At 37.0% G+C, this 18,633-nt stretch overlaps 1 protein-coding gene across 1 annotated transcript in view; it reads left to right on the forward strand.

The window, feature by feature from the left end:
* The window catches only part of mta1 (metastasis associated 1), a 62,502-nt gene that overhangs the window by 13,861 nt on the left and 30,008 nt on the right, over positions 1-18,633 (forward strand). The window contains exons 2-3 of the mRNA XM_048192298.1: positions 4,988-5,055; positions 8,008-8,101. Coding sequence (XP_048048255.1) covers positions 4,988-5,055; positions 8,008-8,101 — 162 coding nt within the window. The remainder of the gene's footprint in view (positions 1-4,987; positions 5,056-8,007; positions 8,102-18,633) is intronic.

An 18,633-nucleotide genomic window follows, 5' to 3' on the forward strand; every position in this document is an offset into this window, starting at 1 on the left:
CACAGACACATTAAGGGGACACCAGAGACTTGTATTTCATCTTGTGAAAGGGGCATTATAGGTCTAATTGGGTTGTATTGATTAGCTGATTTTATCACCTTGAAGTCGTATTATGTTGCATGTTTAATGTAGTATCTTCATATAGAACATCTCAAATTTGTAAAAAACGTGATACTTTGAGACTACTTCGGTTAAAGATGCCATTATCAGAGCTGTGGTGAAGTGATAAAGTGATCTGACTTATAAACGCTGCTCGTGGACATTGCTATTTCCTATCAGACTTATGCCTATCATGCAATCTCTTCACTCTGCTCATTAAAAAGTGGCAAAAATTCCCAAATTTTAAAAAGGGTGGTGGGAGGGTGATGTATAATTCGAAGCTGTAAATAAAAGATTATTGGATGGTACTCGCCATTTTTAGTAATTGTTTGTGAAAATTGCATTTTTTCACAATCAAAGTTTGTCATTCTCAGCCTTCAGTCCTGAATTTTAGTCCTCACTCCCACTTGATTTTTTTTCTTTCTTTTAAATTCTCAGTAAAATCATACATTTTGGTACATTAGTAAACAGGCTTCTCTATGAAACAGGAACTGTAGTCTCACATGGCTGTGTTATCAAACACTGAGTTTGCAAACGTGTTTTTGCCAGACTTGGTGTTCTGGTTCCCCCACCCCCCCAAAACCATGGGATTACTGTTGTAGCGTGTGTGTCTGTGTGTGTATGCCGTCTGCTCTACACGGGGTGTAATCTGCCAGAGGTCCTGGCGCGCACAGGGTTAAGACCAGGCACCCCACCAAGCCTAAGGCCTGCGGGGGACGTCCCACAGAGCCGTAAGCTTGCACAGAGCCCACACGCCCTGGAGCAAGGCCAACAGCACACGCACAGAACACAAACACACACAAATACAGCAGGAAAGGAGAATTGACACAAGAAAGACTGAGAGAATCGGTAGGAGGGTCGATGACATAAAAGTGGGGCTATGATGAAAGACATTTTTAAAATTCTAGTTTTAAAACACATATGTCAAGTTCTTAGAAATGATGTTTTCATGTAGCATTTCATATTTCATAAATGCTGTACCATTTTTAAGAAAAGTTTCAATTTTATGGCTCTAAAAATTTCATATTACTCAAGTAGAAAGTAATAACAAATGATCTTTATGCCGTGAATACATGTGTATGCACATCTTAAAGGTGCCCTAGAATAAAAAAATTGAATTTATCTTGGCATAGTTGAATAACAAGAGTTCAGTACATGGAAATGACATACAGTGAGTCTCAAACACCATTGTTTCCTACTTGTTATATAAATCTCATTTGTTTAAAAGCCCTCCGAAGAACAGGCGAATCTCAACATAACACCGACTGTTACGTAACAGTCAGGATCATTAATATATACGCCCCCAATATTTGCATATGCCAGCCCATGTTCAAGGCATTAGACAAGGGCAGCCAGTATTAACGTCTGGATCTGTGCACAGCTGAATCATCAGACTAGGTAAGCAAGCAAGAACAATAGTGAAAAATGGCAGATGGAGCAATAATAAGTGACATGGTCCATGATTACATGATATTTTTAGTGATATTTGTAAACTGTCTTTCTAAATGTTTCGTTAGCATGTTGCTAATGTACTGTTAAATGTGGTTAAAGTTACCATCGTTTATTACTGTATTCACGGAGACAAGAGCCGTCGCTATTTTCATTATTAAACACTTGCAGTCTGTATAATTCATAAACACAACTTCATTCTTTATAAATCTCTCCAACAGTGTGTAATGTTAGCTTTAGCCACGGAGCACTATCAAACTCATTCAGAATCAAATGTAAACATCCAAATAAATACAATACTCACGTAATCCGATGTATGCATGCAGTATGCATGACGAACACTTTGTAAAGATTCATTTTGAGGGTTATATTAGCTGTGTGAACTTTGTTTATGCAATGATAGAGTCGAGAGCTCGGGAGGGGGCGGAGAGCGCAAGCAATTAAAGGGGCCGCAGCTTGAATCGACGCATTTCTAATTATGCCCCAAAATAGGCAGTTAAAAAAATTAATTAAAAAAAAATCTATGGGGTATTTTGAGCGGAAACTTCACAGACACATTCAGGGGACACCTTAGACTTATATTAAATCTTGTAAAAAAAACGTTCGATGGCACCTTTTAATTATTTTCAAGTTTTTAAATATTTATAATTTTTAATTTTAATTAGTTTTATTAGGTAAAAAAATTGGTGTGGCAAAATTTCATGCCACGAGATCTCGCCACATAAAAATGTGACAAGATTTCTCGTTGAGTAAAAGCTGTCTCGTGATATCACCATGATGGAGCATGAGGGTGAAATTAGCATAGAATATACCACCACTACATTTACATTACATTAATATGCCCACCGCATCCACTGTCATTTTGCTTTTTTTATAGGGATAAAAAACATTTAATTCAGTTGGATAACTGTCGCTTCAATTGTAAGCTATTGTAAATGTCTGCTCTGCTCATCCAGCATGAGCTGCAGAGTCGCGCACAGTGCAGTAAGAATCAGTTTACCGTTCACGTGACTAGAGTAAAGCGAGATGACTGACAAGACCATGGCGGCGGATTCGTTGCGCAGCAGAGCCTAAGCATCTGATAAATGTCTTGTAGAATGTGCGCTCAGCACCGCTGCTCCCTGTACACAGAGTATGTGTGATCGTGAATTCGAAAGCGAAAGTAAAACGCGAGCTCCGTGATGAGCACAAATTAGGCTACATACAATAGCCTGTCTCCTAATATCAAACCATCTTAGGCTGGGCTGTGTGGTTGTAACCACCTCTTAGTCTCTGGTCTCTGTTTGCACTTTGAATATTGAGAGAGTGCTTTGATTATGGTTGCACTTATTGTTTGCACTTAAGACTAAAGAAAAAAAGGTGTTATTTATTTCTGTTTTTTAGACTGTTTTTTTTTTTCTATGTTCAATTTGTGGAAAGTTCAATTAGGAGGTCACACAGCCTCAATCAGAAGTTCTGGAAGCTCATTATTCATGTACAGTAAAGAGACTCGTGAAATCATCCAGGAGAGAAGCCAGTCAGTTGAGTTAGTGGCAAAACCTTTTACAGTGCTTGGGTATTGTTGTCTTTTACTGCATATGATAATTCATACTCAGAGAGTAGAACTGAAATGACATTCATTACAAGATGATTAGTTATAGCATTTCAAATGTACTTGCAGACTATTTTTCTAGTCATGTATTTTGTCATTGAAGATTTCTTAAAAATACTGTGCAAAAATCTTGTCTCTAGAGCGGTCTCATCATACCCCTAATAAATACATATCATTGTTTTTTTGAAAGTCACACCACATGACCTGAACTAACCTTGCTTTGTATTAAAAGGTCAAATTATCTGCTACTTTAAGAGTTTATGACCTTGACACAGTCATGAGGGTTCACATGCGTGTGACATAATTTCCTGTTTTATATTTAGTTTTTATTTTCTGCACGTCTGTTGCATCACATGATTTTGTTGGTCTTAAAGTTTAGTTTTCCCAAAAATCATTAATTACTCACCCTCATGTCATTCCAAGCCTGTAAGACTTTCATTCATCTTCAGAACACAAATTAAGATATTTTAAATGAAATCAGAGAGATTTTGGTGTGCGTTGAAGAATGTTTATATGTGAATAAAAGAATAAATTCAATCTGTTCATCACATAAAGTGATCGAGTCTCTTCAGAAAATTTGGACTAAACCGCTCAATTCATATGTACAGAAGAGGATTAGGGCCAAGCAATAATAAAAAAATAAAACCATCTCGAGATTAAAGTTGTTAAATTTCGAGAAAAAAGTCGAGATAAAATGTTGAGAATAAAGTCATTAAATTATGAGGAAAAAAATCGTTAAATTATGAGAACAAATTCATTAAATTACGACTATTTTGTCATAATTTAATGAGTTTATTCTCAACATTTTATCTCGACCTTTTTCTCGTAATTTAATGACTTTTTTCTCATAATTTAATGACTTTATTCTCAACATTTTATCTCAACTTTTTTCTTGAAATTTAATGACATTTTTCTCATAATTTAACGAATTTGTTCTTGTAATTTAACGACTTTTTTCTTGTAATTTAATGACTTTATTCTCAACATTTTATCTCGACTTTTTTCTTGAAATTTAACGAGTTTTTTCTCGTAATTTAATGACTTTATTCTCAACATTTTATCTCAACTTTTTTCTTGAAATTTAACGAGTTTTTTCTGGTAGTTGCGTAGACTGTCAATGGAGGGACAAAAATCTCTCAGGTTTCATTGAATTGTCTTAATTTCGAAGATGAAAGTTTGGAACAACATGAGGGTGAGTTTGAGTTTGATTTTGTTTTAATTGACAAATTAAAAACATGGTGATCGTAGAAGAGCTATATTCAAGTTGTGTGTTTTGAATTAATTGATGTAGACCAGGGGTTCCCAACCACGTTCCTGGAGCCAACCCTCACACGACACTGCATGTTTTCCATGTCTCCTTGATCAAACACACCTGATTCAGATCATCAGCTCATTAGTCGAGATCTGAAATCGGTGCGTCAGACAAAGGAGAAAAATGTGCTGTGTTTTCCAGGAATATGGTTGGGAACCACTGATGGAAACAGACCGAATGAGTGTCGTGTCTAACTTGTTTGTGTTTAATGGCCTGTTTTGGCCGTGACAGTCCTGAGACTGGTATGTCCTTTGGTGCCGGTCAAAAGTGGACACTGAAGGTTATCTATGAGGTTGAGTTACAAACGCCATAGCTTTTCACAATGTCAACGCATTTGTTTTCAAGTGCCGATGTTGGGGAACCCGCCAAAACGCAGCAGCGCTCCTGTCATGTAGCCCGGCGGAGAATGCTCTGTTTAGTCTCTGAAACAGTCCGGTAAGCCTCAGCAGGTGTGGGAGCATGACAGGAGATGCTGCCTGTCGCTGACAGACTGTAGGTGTGTGAACACTGACTGTTGTTTCTTTCCCTCCTCACAGATTACGTTTACTTCGAAAACTCCTCCAGTAACCCACTGCTGATCAGGCGAATAGAGGAACTCAACAAGGTGAGTGACAAACGAATGTGTGTGTTGCTAAAAGCCATTCGAACTCTACGAGACTGAAGTTTATGACCCTTTAATTCTTTAAGTCTGTAACAAAAAGATTGTAGGATTTGTAGATGCCAAGATGTTGCATTTATTTTTTCAGTTTAATGCTAAAAAAAAGTATCTTTAACAGAATTAATTCGCCTTTTGTTTCCTCTCGTTATTCTTTGGTTAGCTTTACAATATATGATCACTCTCTTATTCAAGCAAATGCTGGTGCGTGCATCTGTGAATCTCCTGTCTGTGGGACAGAAACACGACTCGTGCGCACAGAAAGCTGCTTCAGACAGCGCTTGAACAGACAAAAACACAAAAAAATTATGCCAAATTGCCCGTTTTGTCAAGCACAGTTAAATGAAGTCTTAAAAAAATGTAAAAAGTTGTGAGAAAATAGGATGCACATCAGGTCTTAAAGTGACAGCAACCTATTAAACCTGCTGCTCTGATGTCTGTCATTAATGTTAATCAAAGGATAAAAGAAAAAGAGAAAATCACTCACTGCTCTTGACTGAATAACATTTGAAGCTTTAATAAGGATTCATCTGTATATAATTTATTATTTATGCAGTAAAGACTCTGAAGTGTTTGATAACTTTATTCAATTTCTGTATATCCTACCTGTTAGACCTACCTAAAATCTTAAAGCATTGTTTGCAAGGTTACATGGGTCAAAAACGAGGAAAACAATAACTTTTTGTGCATTTTGACAGGGCAAGTAAACATCTAAACTGGTCTGACTGGGCCAATAGAGCAAATTGAGCCTTGATATATTGAAGGGCATAAGCAAATGTGGCATTTATTATAATGGGTTTATGTGAAGATTGTTTTATGTTCATTTAAATGAAAAGTTATTTTATTTAAAGCCTAATTAATTTTAAAAAATTATAGCTTTCAATTATACTGTAATGCTAAATGCCTATAATTAATGGTTAAAATTGAGAAAAATAGAGACATCAGTAGCAGTATTAATATCAGTGATGACTTCTTTCATAAAAATATGCCATTGAACAAATATTTAAAATATAGGCTGCTGTCTTTATTGTTTCTATGTTAATTTGGTGATTAAATGTGATATAAAGTTTAAAAATATATTAAAATGCTAGCTTTTATTAATCTCTATTAATTACAGAAAAATGCAATTAATTAGTAAATTTTTTTTAAATCGATTGGCAGCACTTATAAAAATAAAAGCTAATTCATATGAATAAATAAAATATGAATAAATACTATAATAGTATATAAATAGTAATACATAGAAGCCATATGATAGATTTATGTGAGAAGCATAACAAAAGTCTGCTCTGGCTGTTCTTGGTGCATTTATGAGAAAAGTAGCAATTTCTGATTCACGAACACATCGTTCTTTTGAGTTGAATCTTTTTAAACAATCCAGTACATTTAAAGGGATAGTTCACCAACAAATGAAAATTACCACATAATTTACTTAAGCTTAGGCCATCCTAGGTGTATATGACTATCTTCTTTCAGACAAACACAATCGGAGAGATATTAAAAAATATCTTGGCTCTTCCAAGATTTATAATGGTAGTGAATGGGGGTCAAGATTTTGAAGCCCAAAAAGTGCATCCATCCATCATAAAAGCAATCCATAGGGGGTTAATAAAGGCCTTCTGAAGCGAAGCGATGGGTTTTTGTAACAAAAATATACATATTTAAAACTTTATAATCTAAAATATCTAGCTTCCGGCAGACGACCGTACATGAATGAATGACGTATAATGTAGGAGTAATGTAAGTTTAGACGCCTCTCGCGGTTCAAACAAATAGGACTAGGCAACAAACTCGAGCTCCTCTTCTCTTATATCGAAATCCTCCGACATTTCTCTTTAAAAATTCTCGTTTCAGACTTCTAGTTTGTGACTGGTGTTTTGTCACGCTCTATTCTCTGTGCATTCGTGTTCATCATTGCGTCATGCGTCGGGTCAGAGTTCACTCTTCCACCGCAAATCAATGCGTACGGCCATCTGCTGTATGGATATTTTTCTTGCAAAAAACCCATTGCTTCACTTCAGAAGGCCTTTATTAACCCCCTGGAGCCGTATGGATTATTTTTTATAATGATGGATGCATTTATTTTGGGCTTCAAAACACGCCCCCCCTCCCCCATTCACTACCATTATAAATCTTTGGAGAGTCAGGATATTTTTAAATATATCTCTGATTGTGTTCGTCTGAAAGAAGATAGTCATATACATCTAGGTTGGTTGGCTTGAGGGTGAGTAAATCATGGGATAATTTTCATTTTTGAGTGAACTATCCCTTTAAATCTGAATCATAGGTTTAATCCTAGCCCTTGGTCTGAATGATTCATTCACTAATCAAACTGATTCAGTTTGCTAATTTAACGCACTGACTCAGTCCGGTCACAGAGGTTAACGGTGGATGTAAAAATGTTCGTCTTACAAAGCTATTGTATGGCCTTGGAAGAGTTAGAATATAGTTCACGAGTCATATTGGCCACTTTTAAGGTGCTTTTTGTCTTTTTTCAAAGCTTGACAGCCCCTTTCACTTTCAAAGTAAGTCATACAGGTTTGTTAACAACATGGCGAGCAAATGTTGACAGAATTTTAAATTATGAATGAACGATCCCTTTAAATATATGCAGGGTGAAAAGCTTCAATTTTGCAGTGTGCGCTTGGCAAAACCCACACCTAAATGACTGACAAATCTCAAAGCAAAAGTTGTTACTGTGTTCACACTTTCAAGTCACACTACACCCCCTTTTGCCCTCCTCATCTTCTCTCCATCGCTAGACCCTCTCAGATCACCCAGGAAGTGCAGAGGTGTTTAGGTCATGGTTATGATTTGGTCCTCAATTTGCATATTAAGGCTTCCCCAGCAGCTGATTGGTCTAGAGGCTGTTGCTGTGACAACTCTTGTTTCCGTTTGCAGACGGCGAATGGGAATGTGGAGGCCAAAGTGGTGTGTTTCTACCGACGCAGAGACATCTCCACAACGCTCATCGCCCTCGCGGATAAGCATGCACGTGAGTAGCTGTGAGAGACTGCTTTACCCATAATGCTTTGAGCTGACCGTTCATCAAAATAGATTTGACTTTGGAAAGCACTTAGTTAAGGGTTCCTTGAGCTTTTATTGTTATTTGTACCCTGTGAACCTATTTTTCAAAATGTTAGATGGACGTTTTTGTCTTTTTTTGGTTTAAAATATACAGGAATTAACATTTAACTATTTAAAAGAATACTTTGCGCAATTTTTGTTTGTGCCTTGCTGTCTACTACCTACATAGAAAGCTACCTTTTAAGGATGCATCCAAACTGAAATGGAACCTTGTAACATCAAATGTGATTTCGGCCAAAATTAAGTATATTTTAGTGCCTTATTAGGCGGAATAATTCTGCTGCTTACTTTCTGGAGGCTTTGAATTGGGAGTGTACCTAATGGTTCCTCGCCAGCTGTCTTCCAGTTTGTTTGCAGTCCACAATGGCCACCCACAATCAGCTCACCAAACCTGAAATTTGTTTTCGGAGACATCCGCCTGGTGTCTGTTATCATACAGAGCTGGAATAAAGTCTGTTTCTCATATGTTCGTTTCTAATATTTCAAAAAATTTGCTCTAGAATGCTCCTGTTTTCAGTATTCAGTTTCAGACACCTTATATTAAAAATGATTCACCATTCACACAAATTAAATTTTATATTATTACTACTAAAAATAAATAATCGTGATTAAAAACATTGGGTTTTTAAATATTTTTATATTGTAATGATTTCACAGTTACTCTCGGATAACGTAGAAACAACTTAAAGACAGTATATTTTAAATATTTGTTTAATATTTTGGCATATTTTTATGAATGAAGGCCAGTATTACTGATAACTGGTACTGATGTCTGTGAAACTGATTTTTTTTTAAACATTAATTATAGACATTCAACATTACAGTATAACTAAAAGCTATCAATGTCAACATTTATTAAGCATTTAAAAAATAACAACTTTTAATTTAAAGGTGCAATATGTCATATTTTTGCAGTAAAATATCCACAAACCACTATATCCCAAATGTTTCCAACTATTTGTAAATCGTGAGAAAATTGCAATTTTAACCAAGACTCCGGGACGTGTGAGGAGTCGCCTGTCAATTGCATCATACCCGCGTTACCCTCGGTTTCCGGTTTTATTTTGTAGAAACCATGGAAACGCCAAAGACGCTTTAATATTTACATGTTTTAATAGACAAGGGAACAACTGTTTTTATATATTTATAGACAGAAAACTAATTGTTGTTATATAGCTCAACACGTTTAGTCTTCCGCCTGTTTCACACTGCAAGCATAAGCAGCGTGTATTTTTTTTGCTGTGCATGTTAACCAACAGATGCATTCACACATGCAGCAGGAGCATTGCGTAAGCAGCAGTGAAGCGGGGTTTCGGCGTCGAGTCTATTTTTGACACTTTTTATGGACAAAATAAATATAATTTCACACAAAAAGTGTTCAAAATGCATAGCATGTCTAATGTGTTGTAACAAGAATTTGAGTATGACAGAAAAGAAAATTAAGAATCAAAAATAATTATACAAGATTTACCCATTTAAACTTGTTTTTAATTATTCAGTTTGGGTTAAAGTATGGTGTATTATAAAAAACTAAAGTAAACTAACCAGAACATATGATATATAAACATTATTTTAATTATTACACAGAGATATATATATATATATGCATACCCAAATAAAAGCCGAGTTTGCAGTCTTGTAAACGTGCACGCGGCAGATGATGTAAAACACAAAGCTTACCTCATTCGTGGATGACACAAGGCTTTTATTTATTTATTTATTTTTATTTATTTATTTACATTTATATGAGAATGTTGTACACCTCCCCAGGTTAACAAACTTTCAAAACTCAATGCAGCTTCGAAACCGCTGCTGTGACGCCGTACAAACACTTCCAGTGTGAATACTCGTGCGTCTCTGCAGCGATGATGCAGTTACGCTCACGCGCCGCTCACGCTTGCAGTGTGAAACAGGCTTCATTGTTTAAATCTAATTTTCTTGATTTTTTTTTTTTTTTTTTTTTTTTTTTTTTTTTTGGCGAGTACCATGCTTTACCATGCCTCAGAGAAAAACACTATTTGTGAAGTAGCTAACATAGCATAATCAGATGCAGCTTTATTTTTAGTAACAGTAATACAGAATTTTCTCCATCATACAATACATTTTAAAATTAATTGCATGCCATTTATCCAGCATTTAATATGATATTGTAAAATCGATCTATCTTACTGCAGTGTGTAACAGTGTCTCACAGCAGCCGCCGAGTGAACGCACAGAGTAACGTTATAACATCATTTTCAACACACTCAAATGTATCTAATATGATAAACAGAGCTGTGTTACCTCATACTCATGATCGGAAAAGCAGAAGCGGCGTCGGCGACTGTGTCATAATAAAAGTTCTGCTGCTCACGGCATGTTGTGCAATCGCTCCAGCGCCTTGTTCAGCTCCTACAACACTCGGTCCTGCTCTGCTTCATACTACAGTAACGTTAATAATCGCATCCATGAACATGATTTCTTCTCGAGTCCTATCCCAATTCTTTTGCACCGTCCGTTGAGGTGGAGACCACATGTCCCAAGATTCTGCTTTCAAACTTGGCGTCATCAAGCTACGCCTTTGTTTTAAATAGGCGTCTAGCGACCTCTAGCGGACAGAATTCTTACATACTGCACCTTTAAGTGAAATTAAAAAAATCTTTACAAGTTATCAAACACTTCACAGTCTTCACTGCATAAATTATAGATTATTTATAGATTAATCCTTATTAAAGCTTCACTTTTCTCTGTTACCTTTGTTCTTTTATTCACATCAATGACAGACATCATAGCAACTGGTTTATTAGGCTGCTGTCACTTTAAGATCTGCCGGTGCCGAACAAGACACGGATCTGACGCACGTCTAATTTTCTCACAACTCTTTAAGTTCATTTAAGACATTTAACTCATTTAAGACTGCTCATATGAAGATACACGACAAAACGGGCGTTATTGTTTGTTGAAACGCGAAAGAGAACTCGATACTGGCGCACGTCTTTCTGTGCACATAAGTTGTGGGTGTCACATGACATGACATTCACAGACTTGAATAGTTTAAAAGCATTTGCATGAATAGGAGCGTGATCATATAATGTAACGCTAGCCAAATTATGACAGAAAAAAAACAGATTATGCGTTTTATTGCGTTAAATATTTAACGCGTTAAACTGAAAAAATTAATTGCATGTATAATATAAAACTTGCAAATATAAAACTTAACTACCGTTCTAACTAATTAATAAGCAGAAATTAGGAGTTTATGGTATAAATAAGCTGCAAAATAAGCTGCAAAAAAACTGCCACCGTACTGTAACAGGTTTAATAACTTTTTTTTTGTCTTTATAAGAATAATTAAATACAACAAAGCAATACACAAAAATGTATAAAGTAAATAATTCAAACAGATTAAAATGAAAAAGAATTACAACGAACAATAGGTAACACTTTACAATAAGGCCTCATTAGTTAATGCATTAAATGCAATAACTTTTTATTTTAATCATGTGTTATTAAATGATCAAATTAACTAAGATTATTAAAAGTGTTTTTCATTGTCAGTGTATGTCAACTAATGAATCAACTAATGGATATAAAGTGTGACTGACAATAAAGAATCAAAACATTTTCAAACAATATCTAGGGCATGTTGTAGTACATATTAAAATGTAAAAAAGTTTAAGTTTGAAAATAAATAGTCTAACTATTTAAGTATTTGGTGCTGCGATGAACACCATTGAGAATACAAAAATCTGAATGACTTTTTAAAACACTGTTTAAAATACTGTTTAGAAACAGAAAGTAGCACAGCTGCTTTGTTTATGGGGTAACCGCTGCATTTCTGTTGTTCCATCAGTGCCATCTGCTGTCAGTGAGTGAGTGAGTGTGCATCTTCATTCAGCATGCCTCCTTCGCTCGTTTCGCCACGTGCTTATCATCCGTGTTGGGCTTGTTTACATCAGAGTGTGCATGCTTCTTTGACGCAGCACACAGTGGTCTTGTACATTTTAACCAGTCGGTGGGAAAAGTATTCTTACAATGCATTCAAAAAATTGGAATAATTTGTATTCGTGAAACAGAAAAGGAGGTATTTTATAGAATGTCATTGCAGTTCCATAGAATGAAGCATATAGAATTCCATAAAGCGAATAACCAGTGCTGTCAAACTCCAAATGTGACAAAAAGTGGCATAACAGAGATCCATAAAATGTCAAATGCCATTCTTGCATCTCATGACTGATTATCATTGGTGTCAGGCTTGGTGCAATGTTCTTTTCTTTTTTTTTTTTGGAGCTCTACATCCCTGGTTCACATTTACTTACATTGTATGGAAAAGAGCAGCCTTCAAAAGATCTCCTTTTGTGGAAGTTGTATGTTTGGATAGACATAAGGGTGAGTAAATGATGAGAGAATTCTCATTTGGGAATTAACTAATTCTTTAAATCTTGTTAGAGGTTCAGGCAAAAAGCTGCAAGATAATTGTCTTGTCAATTATGTAATGTTCAGATGATTGACAGCCCTTAAAACACCCTCCTCCCGTGAATGAACTGTAGTTGTGAGTCTTTTAAAAGAGAATCTGTTCCTGCTGTGAGCAGAACCTTCTTCCAAAATGGCTGCTGTAGAGATTTATCAGCAGAAGGGTATCTGAGGGGTTTGTAAGTACAGGGGTTAGACACGGTGCTTATGCGTATAAAAGAGATTTCGTCTTTGGTCTGCATCACACAAGTCTGATTCTGTGACCGTGAAGACTACTTGTTCATGTGGACCACACAGACGCAGTGAAGAGGAACTCTCTCTCTCTTTCTCTCTCTCTCTCTCTTTATATATATATGTGTGTGTGTGTGTGTGTGTGTGTGTGTGTGTGTATTATGGACCTCTCCTCAATGCCAGCAGCCTCTCCGTGGACCTTCAGACATTTGCAATATGTGAAAAATGCATGGCAGGAATGGTCGTTCACCGCATGGGTGTGGGCTACATCCTGTCTCTGCCTTTGGAAAAGGCAAAGGGAGTTAAAGAATGAGTGGACGAGCGTAAGGAAAAAGAAGAGTTGCCAAGTGGAGGGAGAATGAGGGAAAAGCCACACCAATGAGAAAAGGAAGTTCAGTGCCGGCTGGAGATGGTCTTGTGCGCCTTCATGAAATCTAGAGGCAGCGACTCGGCCCATTGTGCATTATTAGTTCTGCTTGCAAGCATCACTTTTGCTGTTGCACCTACTTGTGGCCCTTCCCTTCCCTTCCCTTCCCTTCCCTTCCCTTCCCTTCCCTTCCCTTCCCTTCCCTTCCCTTCCCTTCCCTTCCCTTCCCTTCCCTTCCCTTCCCTTCCCTTCCCTTCCCTTCATTAATATTAATATTAATATTTTATTTTATTTTATTTTATTTTATTTCCTTCCTTCCTTCTTTCCTCCTTGCTTCCCTTCATTACTTCCTTCCTTCCCTCCTTCCTTTCCTTCTTTCCTCCTTGCTTCCCTTCATTCCTTTCCTTTCCTTTCCTTTCCTTTCCTTTCCTTTCATTTCCTTTCCTTTCCTTTCCTTTCCTTTCCTCCTTGCTTCCCTTCATTCCTTCCTTCCTTCCCTCCTTCCTTTCCCTTCTTTCCTCCTTGCTTCCTTTCCTTTCCTTTCCTTTCCTTTCCTTTCCTTTCCTTTCCTTTCCTTTCCTTTCCTTCCTTCCTTCCTTCCTTCCTTCCTTCCTTCCTTCCTTCCTTCCTTCCTTTCCTTTCCTTTTCTTTCCCTTCCTTCCTTGCTTCTTTCCTTCCTTCCTCCTTGCTTCCCTTCATTCCTTCCTTCCATTCTTCCTTCCTTCTTTCCTTTCCTTTCCTTTCCTTTCCTTATTCCTTCCATCCTTCCTTCCTTTCCTTTCTTTCCTTCCTTCCTTCCTTCCTTCTTTCCTTCCTTCCTTCCTTCCTTCCTTTCTTTCTTTCTTTCTTTCTTTCTTCCTTCCTTTTTCTTTCCTTTCCTTTCCTTTCCTTTCCTTTCCTTTCCTTTCCTTCCTTCCTTCCTTCCTTCCTTCCTTCCTTCCTTTACTTTCCTTTTGTTTCCTTTCATTTCCTTTCCTTCCTTCCTTCCTTCCTTCCTTCCTTTCCTTTTCTTTCCCTCCCTTCCTTCCTTCCTTCTTGCTTCCCTTCCTTCCTTCCTTCCTTCCTTCCTTCCTTCCTTTCCTTTTCTTTCCCTTCCTTCCTTCCTTGCTTCCCTCCCTTCCTTCCTTCCTTCCTTCCTTCCTTCCTTCCTTTCCTTCCTTGCTTGGCCCTTCCTCTTCCTTTTTCCCTTTCCCCTCCCGTCCCGCTCTTTAAGTTTTGCACTGGCGAGTACCACTCTTATTTTCTCCTGAAATTGTAGAAATCCTGTAGAAAGTTTCTAGTGCTCTTTGACCCTTGATATAACGCAACAGAGCTTGTGGTGTGTAAACTTCAGTTCTCCAGTGTCGGAGGAGTCAGCAGCGTGCGGGTGCTGTGACTCACAGATGAAATATTTTGCTCTCTGTGATGCTGGCTCCGCCTCGCTGGGCCCTGAGAGCATGAGGCAGCGAGGCGCCATGTGTGCCGAGAGAGAGAGACCTGGCTCTGCTGTGAACTACTCACTGGAATCACCTCACTCGTCAGCCTCAGCTGCTCCACTTGTTTGCGCTTTCCGCTCGACCTCTTGGTGCAGAGTGCAAGGCTGTCCGAGTGAGCTGTGTTTGTGTGTTTTACATTTCTTCCTGAACTAGAAGGGCAAAATAAACAAACAGCGGTCGGAAAAAGGCACCGGAATTCATCTCCGTATCATCTCATGTCCTTGTCAACAAAAAGGTTGTGCGTGGTGTGGGTTTATATGAACATACAGGACGTACAAAGCAAACAAGTATGTTTTTGTGGCCACAGGTTTTTGTATGGAGGTTTTAGAGCGTGGTTATAGAGGTGGTACCTATTGTCTCTAGTGCTTGTGTGCATGTGACAGGTGAATGAATGAAAATAGTCTCTGACCTCCATATGACACGGATCAGTACAGGCTTAAACCATTTAAGGATGCACATTATGATTTTAATATTACTGTTTTTGCATGGGTTTTTTTAAATTCTTTTGAAAAGTCTTTTTATTTGATCAAAACTACAGTAAAACGGTAATATTGTGAAATTATTCCATTCTAAGATAACCTTTTAAATATTTGCAATATTTTAAAATGCAACTTTATTCCTGTGATGGCAAAGCTGAATTCTCAGTAGCCATTACTCCAGTCTTCAGTAGGCATGTTTATATGCATGCATTTTCGTCAGTCGGATTGAATCCAGTCTGATTTCAGATTTTTGACATTGTTTAGGTAAACCCTTAACTATGGAAGCTTGTTTCCACTACTGAATAAAAAATAAAAATGGTAATTGGAACTTTTTATCTAATAATTCAGACTTTTTTTCTCAGAATTGTGAGATATAAATAGGGCTGCACGATATATCGCATGAGATTGTCACGTGCATTTCGTCAGTAAAGCCGGTTCCCTGATTACCGCTAAATTGCCATCACCTGCTTTCAAATGGAGCGGCATTTAATAGACAGAGCCGTAGATCACTGAAAAGCCACGCAAATATCGCGTTCATTATCGAAGGCGATTCATCTGCGATATGAACGCGATATTGCGTGGCTTTTCAGTGATCTACGGCTCTGTCTATTAAATGCCGCAACATTTGAAAGCAGGTGATGGTGATTTAGTGGTAATCAGGAACCGGCTTTACTGATGAAATGCGCGTGACAATCTCATGCGATATATCGTGCAGCCCTAGATATAAACTTGCAATTCTTAGAAAAAGTCAGTCTTTTTTCCCTCAGAATTGGACTTTGTCTCGCAATTCCGAGGAAAGAAATCAGAATTGCGAGAAAACAAGTCAATTTTGAGAATAAAGTCAGAATTGCGAGTTTATGTCTTGCAGTTCTGACTTTATATCCCACAATTCTGACTTTATAACTCACAATTGCGTGTGCATATCTATGTAAAAGTCAAAATTGTGAGATAAAAAGTCATAATTTTGTTTTAAATTGTTTTATTCCGTGGCGGAAACAAGCTTCCATACTTAACATTGCAATTCGATTTACATATAATGCAAGGTGATATACTAAGGTTTTGCGCTTGTCAATTTACTGGTATTTGTGGCATTATTTACCGCCCAAAAAAGCTCTTAAACCAGACACTAATTTGCACTGCTCTTGATTGCGTTGGTCATAATGGAAATGATCCGGCTCAGTCTGTGTTCTTTAATTTGCATGTCATCAGTAGATCACGCACAGAACTTTCCTCTCCCATTGGCACGTTAATTTGCCCTGTTTAGTAAATCTGTCCTCTAAAAAGAAAGCTGACATTTATGTTTTTTTGCTAATATTTAGTAAATATTCAGTCTCATCCACTGACCAGTTCGTAAGACATGAGACGTAAAAAATCATACGCATGTTTGTATGACGTTAAACATATGTAAACACTTGCACATCATGGCACAATCCAATAGTCAGGTTCAAGCATTTACATGCAGTTGATTAGATAATTTCAGGTCTACACCACCCCTTTCAGTCTGATCGAAATTTCATTTGTATCAAGCTCATTCGGATTGATTGAGGTGTTTTCATGCAGTCTCTCGTTACTAACAGATTATTTGAGTGTATGTAAACTTAGCTAGTGTCACATGATCCTTCAGAAATCAAATTTTTTGCTCATTTGCTGCTCAAGAAACATTTCTTAATATTGTCTCAGAGTCAAAAACGGTTATGCAGCTTAATATTTTCATGTCGTTCCAAACCTGTAAGACCTTCGTTCATCTTCGGAACACAAATTAAGATATTTTTGATGAAATCAAAAAGAACTTTCTGACCTCCGAAAGACTGCAACACACGTTATGAAGCGACGAGGATACTTTTTGTGCACAAAAAACAAACAAAAATAACGACCTTATTCAACAATTTCTTCTCTTCTGTGACAATGTCTTATGCATTTTACATAGTAAACAATGCAGTGCTTCTGATTTTATGTCAGAACGCCTGCTCAGTATTCGCCGATGTATTTACTGCCTTTCTGGGCCTTGAAAGTGGTAGTTATGTTGCAGTCTATCGGAGCTCTCGGATTTCATCAAAAATATCTTAATTTGTGTTCCAGAGGAGAACAAAGGTCTTACAGGATTGGAATGACACGAGGGTGAGTAATTAATGACATAAATTTAGATTTTTGGGTCAATTAACCCTTTAAAGCTCCAAGTGAAGGGCTGCCAGATATTACAAAATTGCTAAACAAGCCCATTAAAGGGTTAGTTCACCCAAAAATGAAATTTCAGTCATTTATTACTTACCCTCATATCGTTCCACACCTGTAATACCTTCGTTCATCTCCGGAACACAAATTAAGATATTTTTGATAAAATCCGATGGCTCAGTGAGGCCTACATTAACAGCAAAATAATTAACAATTTCAGATGCCCAGAAAGTTACTAAAGACATTTTAAAACAGATCATGTGACTACAGTGGTTCAACCTTAATGTTATGAAGTGACGAGAATACTTTTTGTGCACCAAAAAAACAAAATAATGACTTTATTCATCAATATGTAGTGATGGGCGATTTCAAAACACTGCTTCATGAAGCTTCGAAGCTTTACAAATCTTTTGTTTCGAATCAGTGGTTCAGAGCGTGTATCAAACTGCCAAAGTCACGCCCCCCAGTGGTGAACCCTTGAAACACTTGTGACGTAACGAAGCCTTGTTTACTGACATCACGTGACTTTGGCAGTTTGATACGCGCTCTGAACCACTGAATCGAAATAAAGGATTCGTAAAGCTTCATGAAGCAGTGTTTTGAAATCGCCCATCACTAGATATTGTTGAATAAAGTCGTTATTTTTGGCGCACAAAAAGTATTCTCTTCGCTTCATAACATTAAGGTTGAACCACTGTAGTCACATGATCTGTTTTAAATATGTCTTTAGTAGCTTTCTGGGCATTTGAAAGTGTTAATTATCTTGCTTGAGCCATCGGATTTTATCAAAAGTATCTTGTGTTCTGAAGATGAATGAAGTTCTTACAGGTGTGGAACGACATGAGGGTGAGTAATTAATGACAGAATTTTCATTTTTGGGTGAACTAACCCTTTAAAATGCAAAATAATAAACAATATAACTAGTATTACCAATATCCTACAAAGTTAAAAGTTCAAGGTGGATATTATAAATTAATTAAGTGATTGATGAGATCAAAAATTAATAACTCAACAAATTTAATTTTGCATTCATTTTAAATTTAGTTAAAGTTTAATTAGACCTATGAGTTCTACTTAATATCAGTCAGTTGGGGTCAAGTACAAAGGTTGTGAACCTCTGATTTAGATCACCTGTTTCTGTGAAGGACATACGCAGTCTTTCCATAAAGGCACTCTGACACATGTTGGTTGAACTAATCCTTTAAATTAAATTAATCATTTCATTTCCTTTATTATTACAGTTTAATTTCATTTTGAGCTCAGG

The sequence above is a fragment of the Megalobrama amblycephala genome, linkage group LG5, assembly GCF_018812025.1.
Source record: "Megalobrama amblycephala isolate DHTTF-2021 linkage group LG5, ASM1881202v1, whole genome shotgun sequence".
Lineage (NCBI taxonomy): Eukaryota > Metazoa > Chordata > Actinopteri > Cypriniformes > Xenocyprididae > Megalobrama > Megalobrama amblycephala.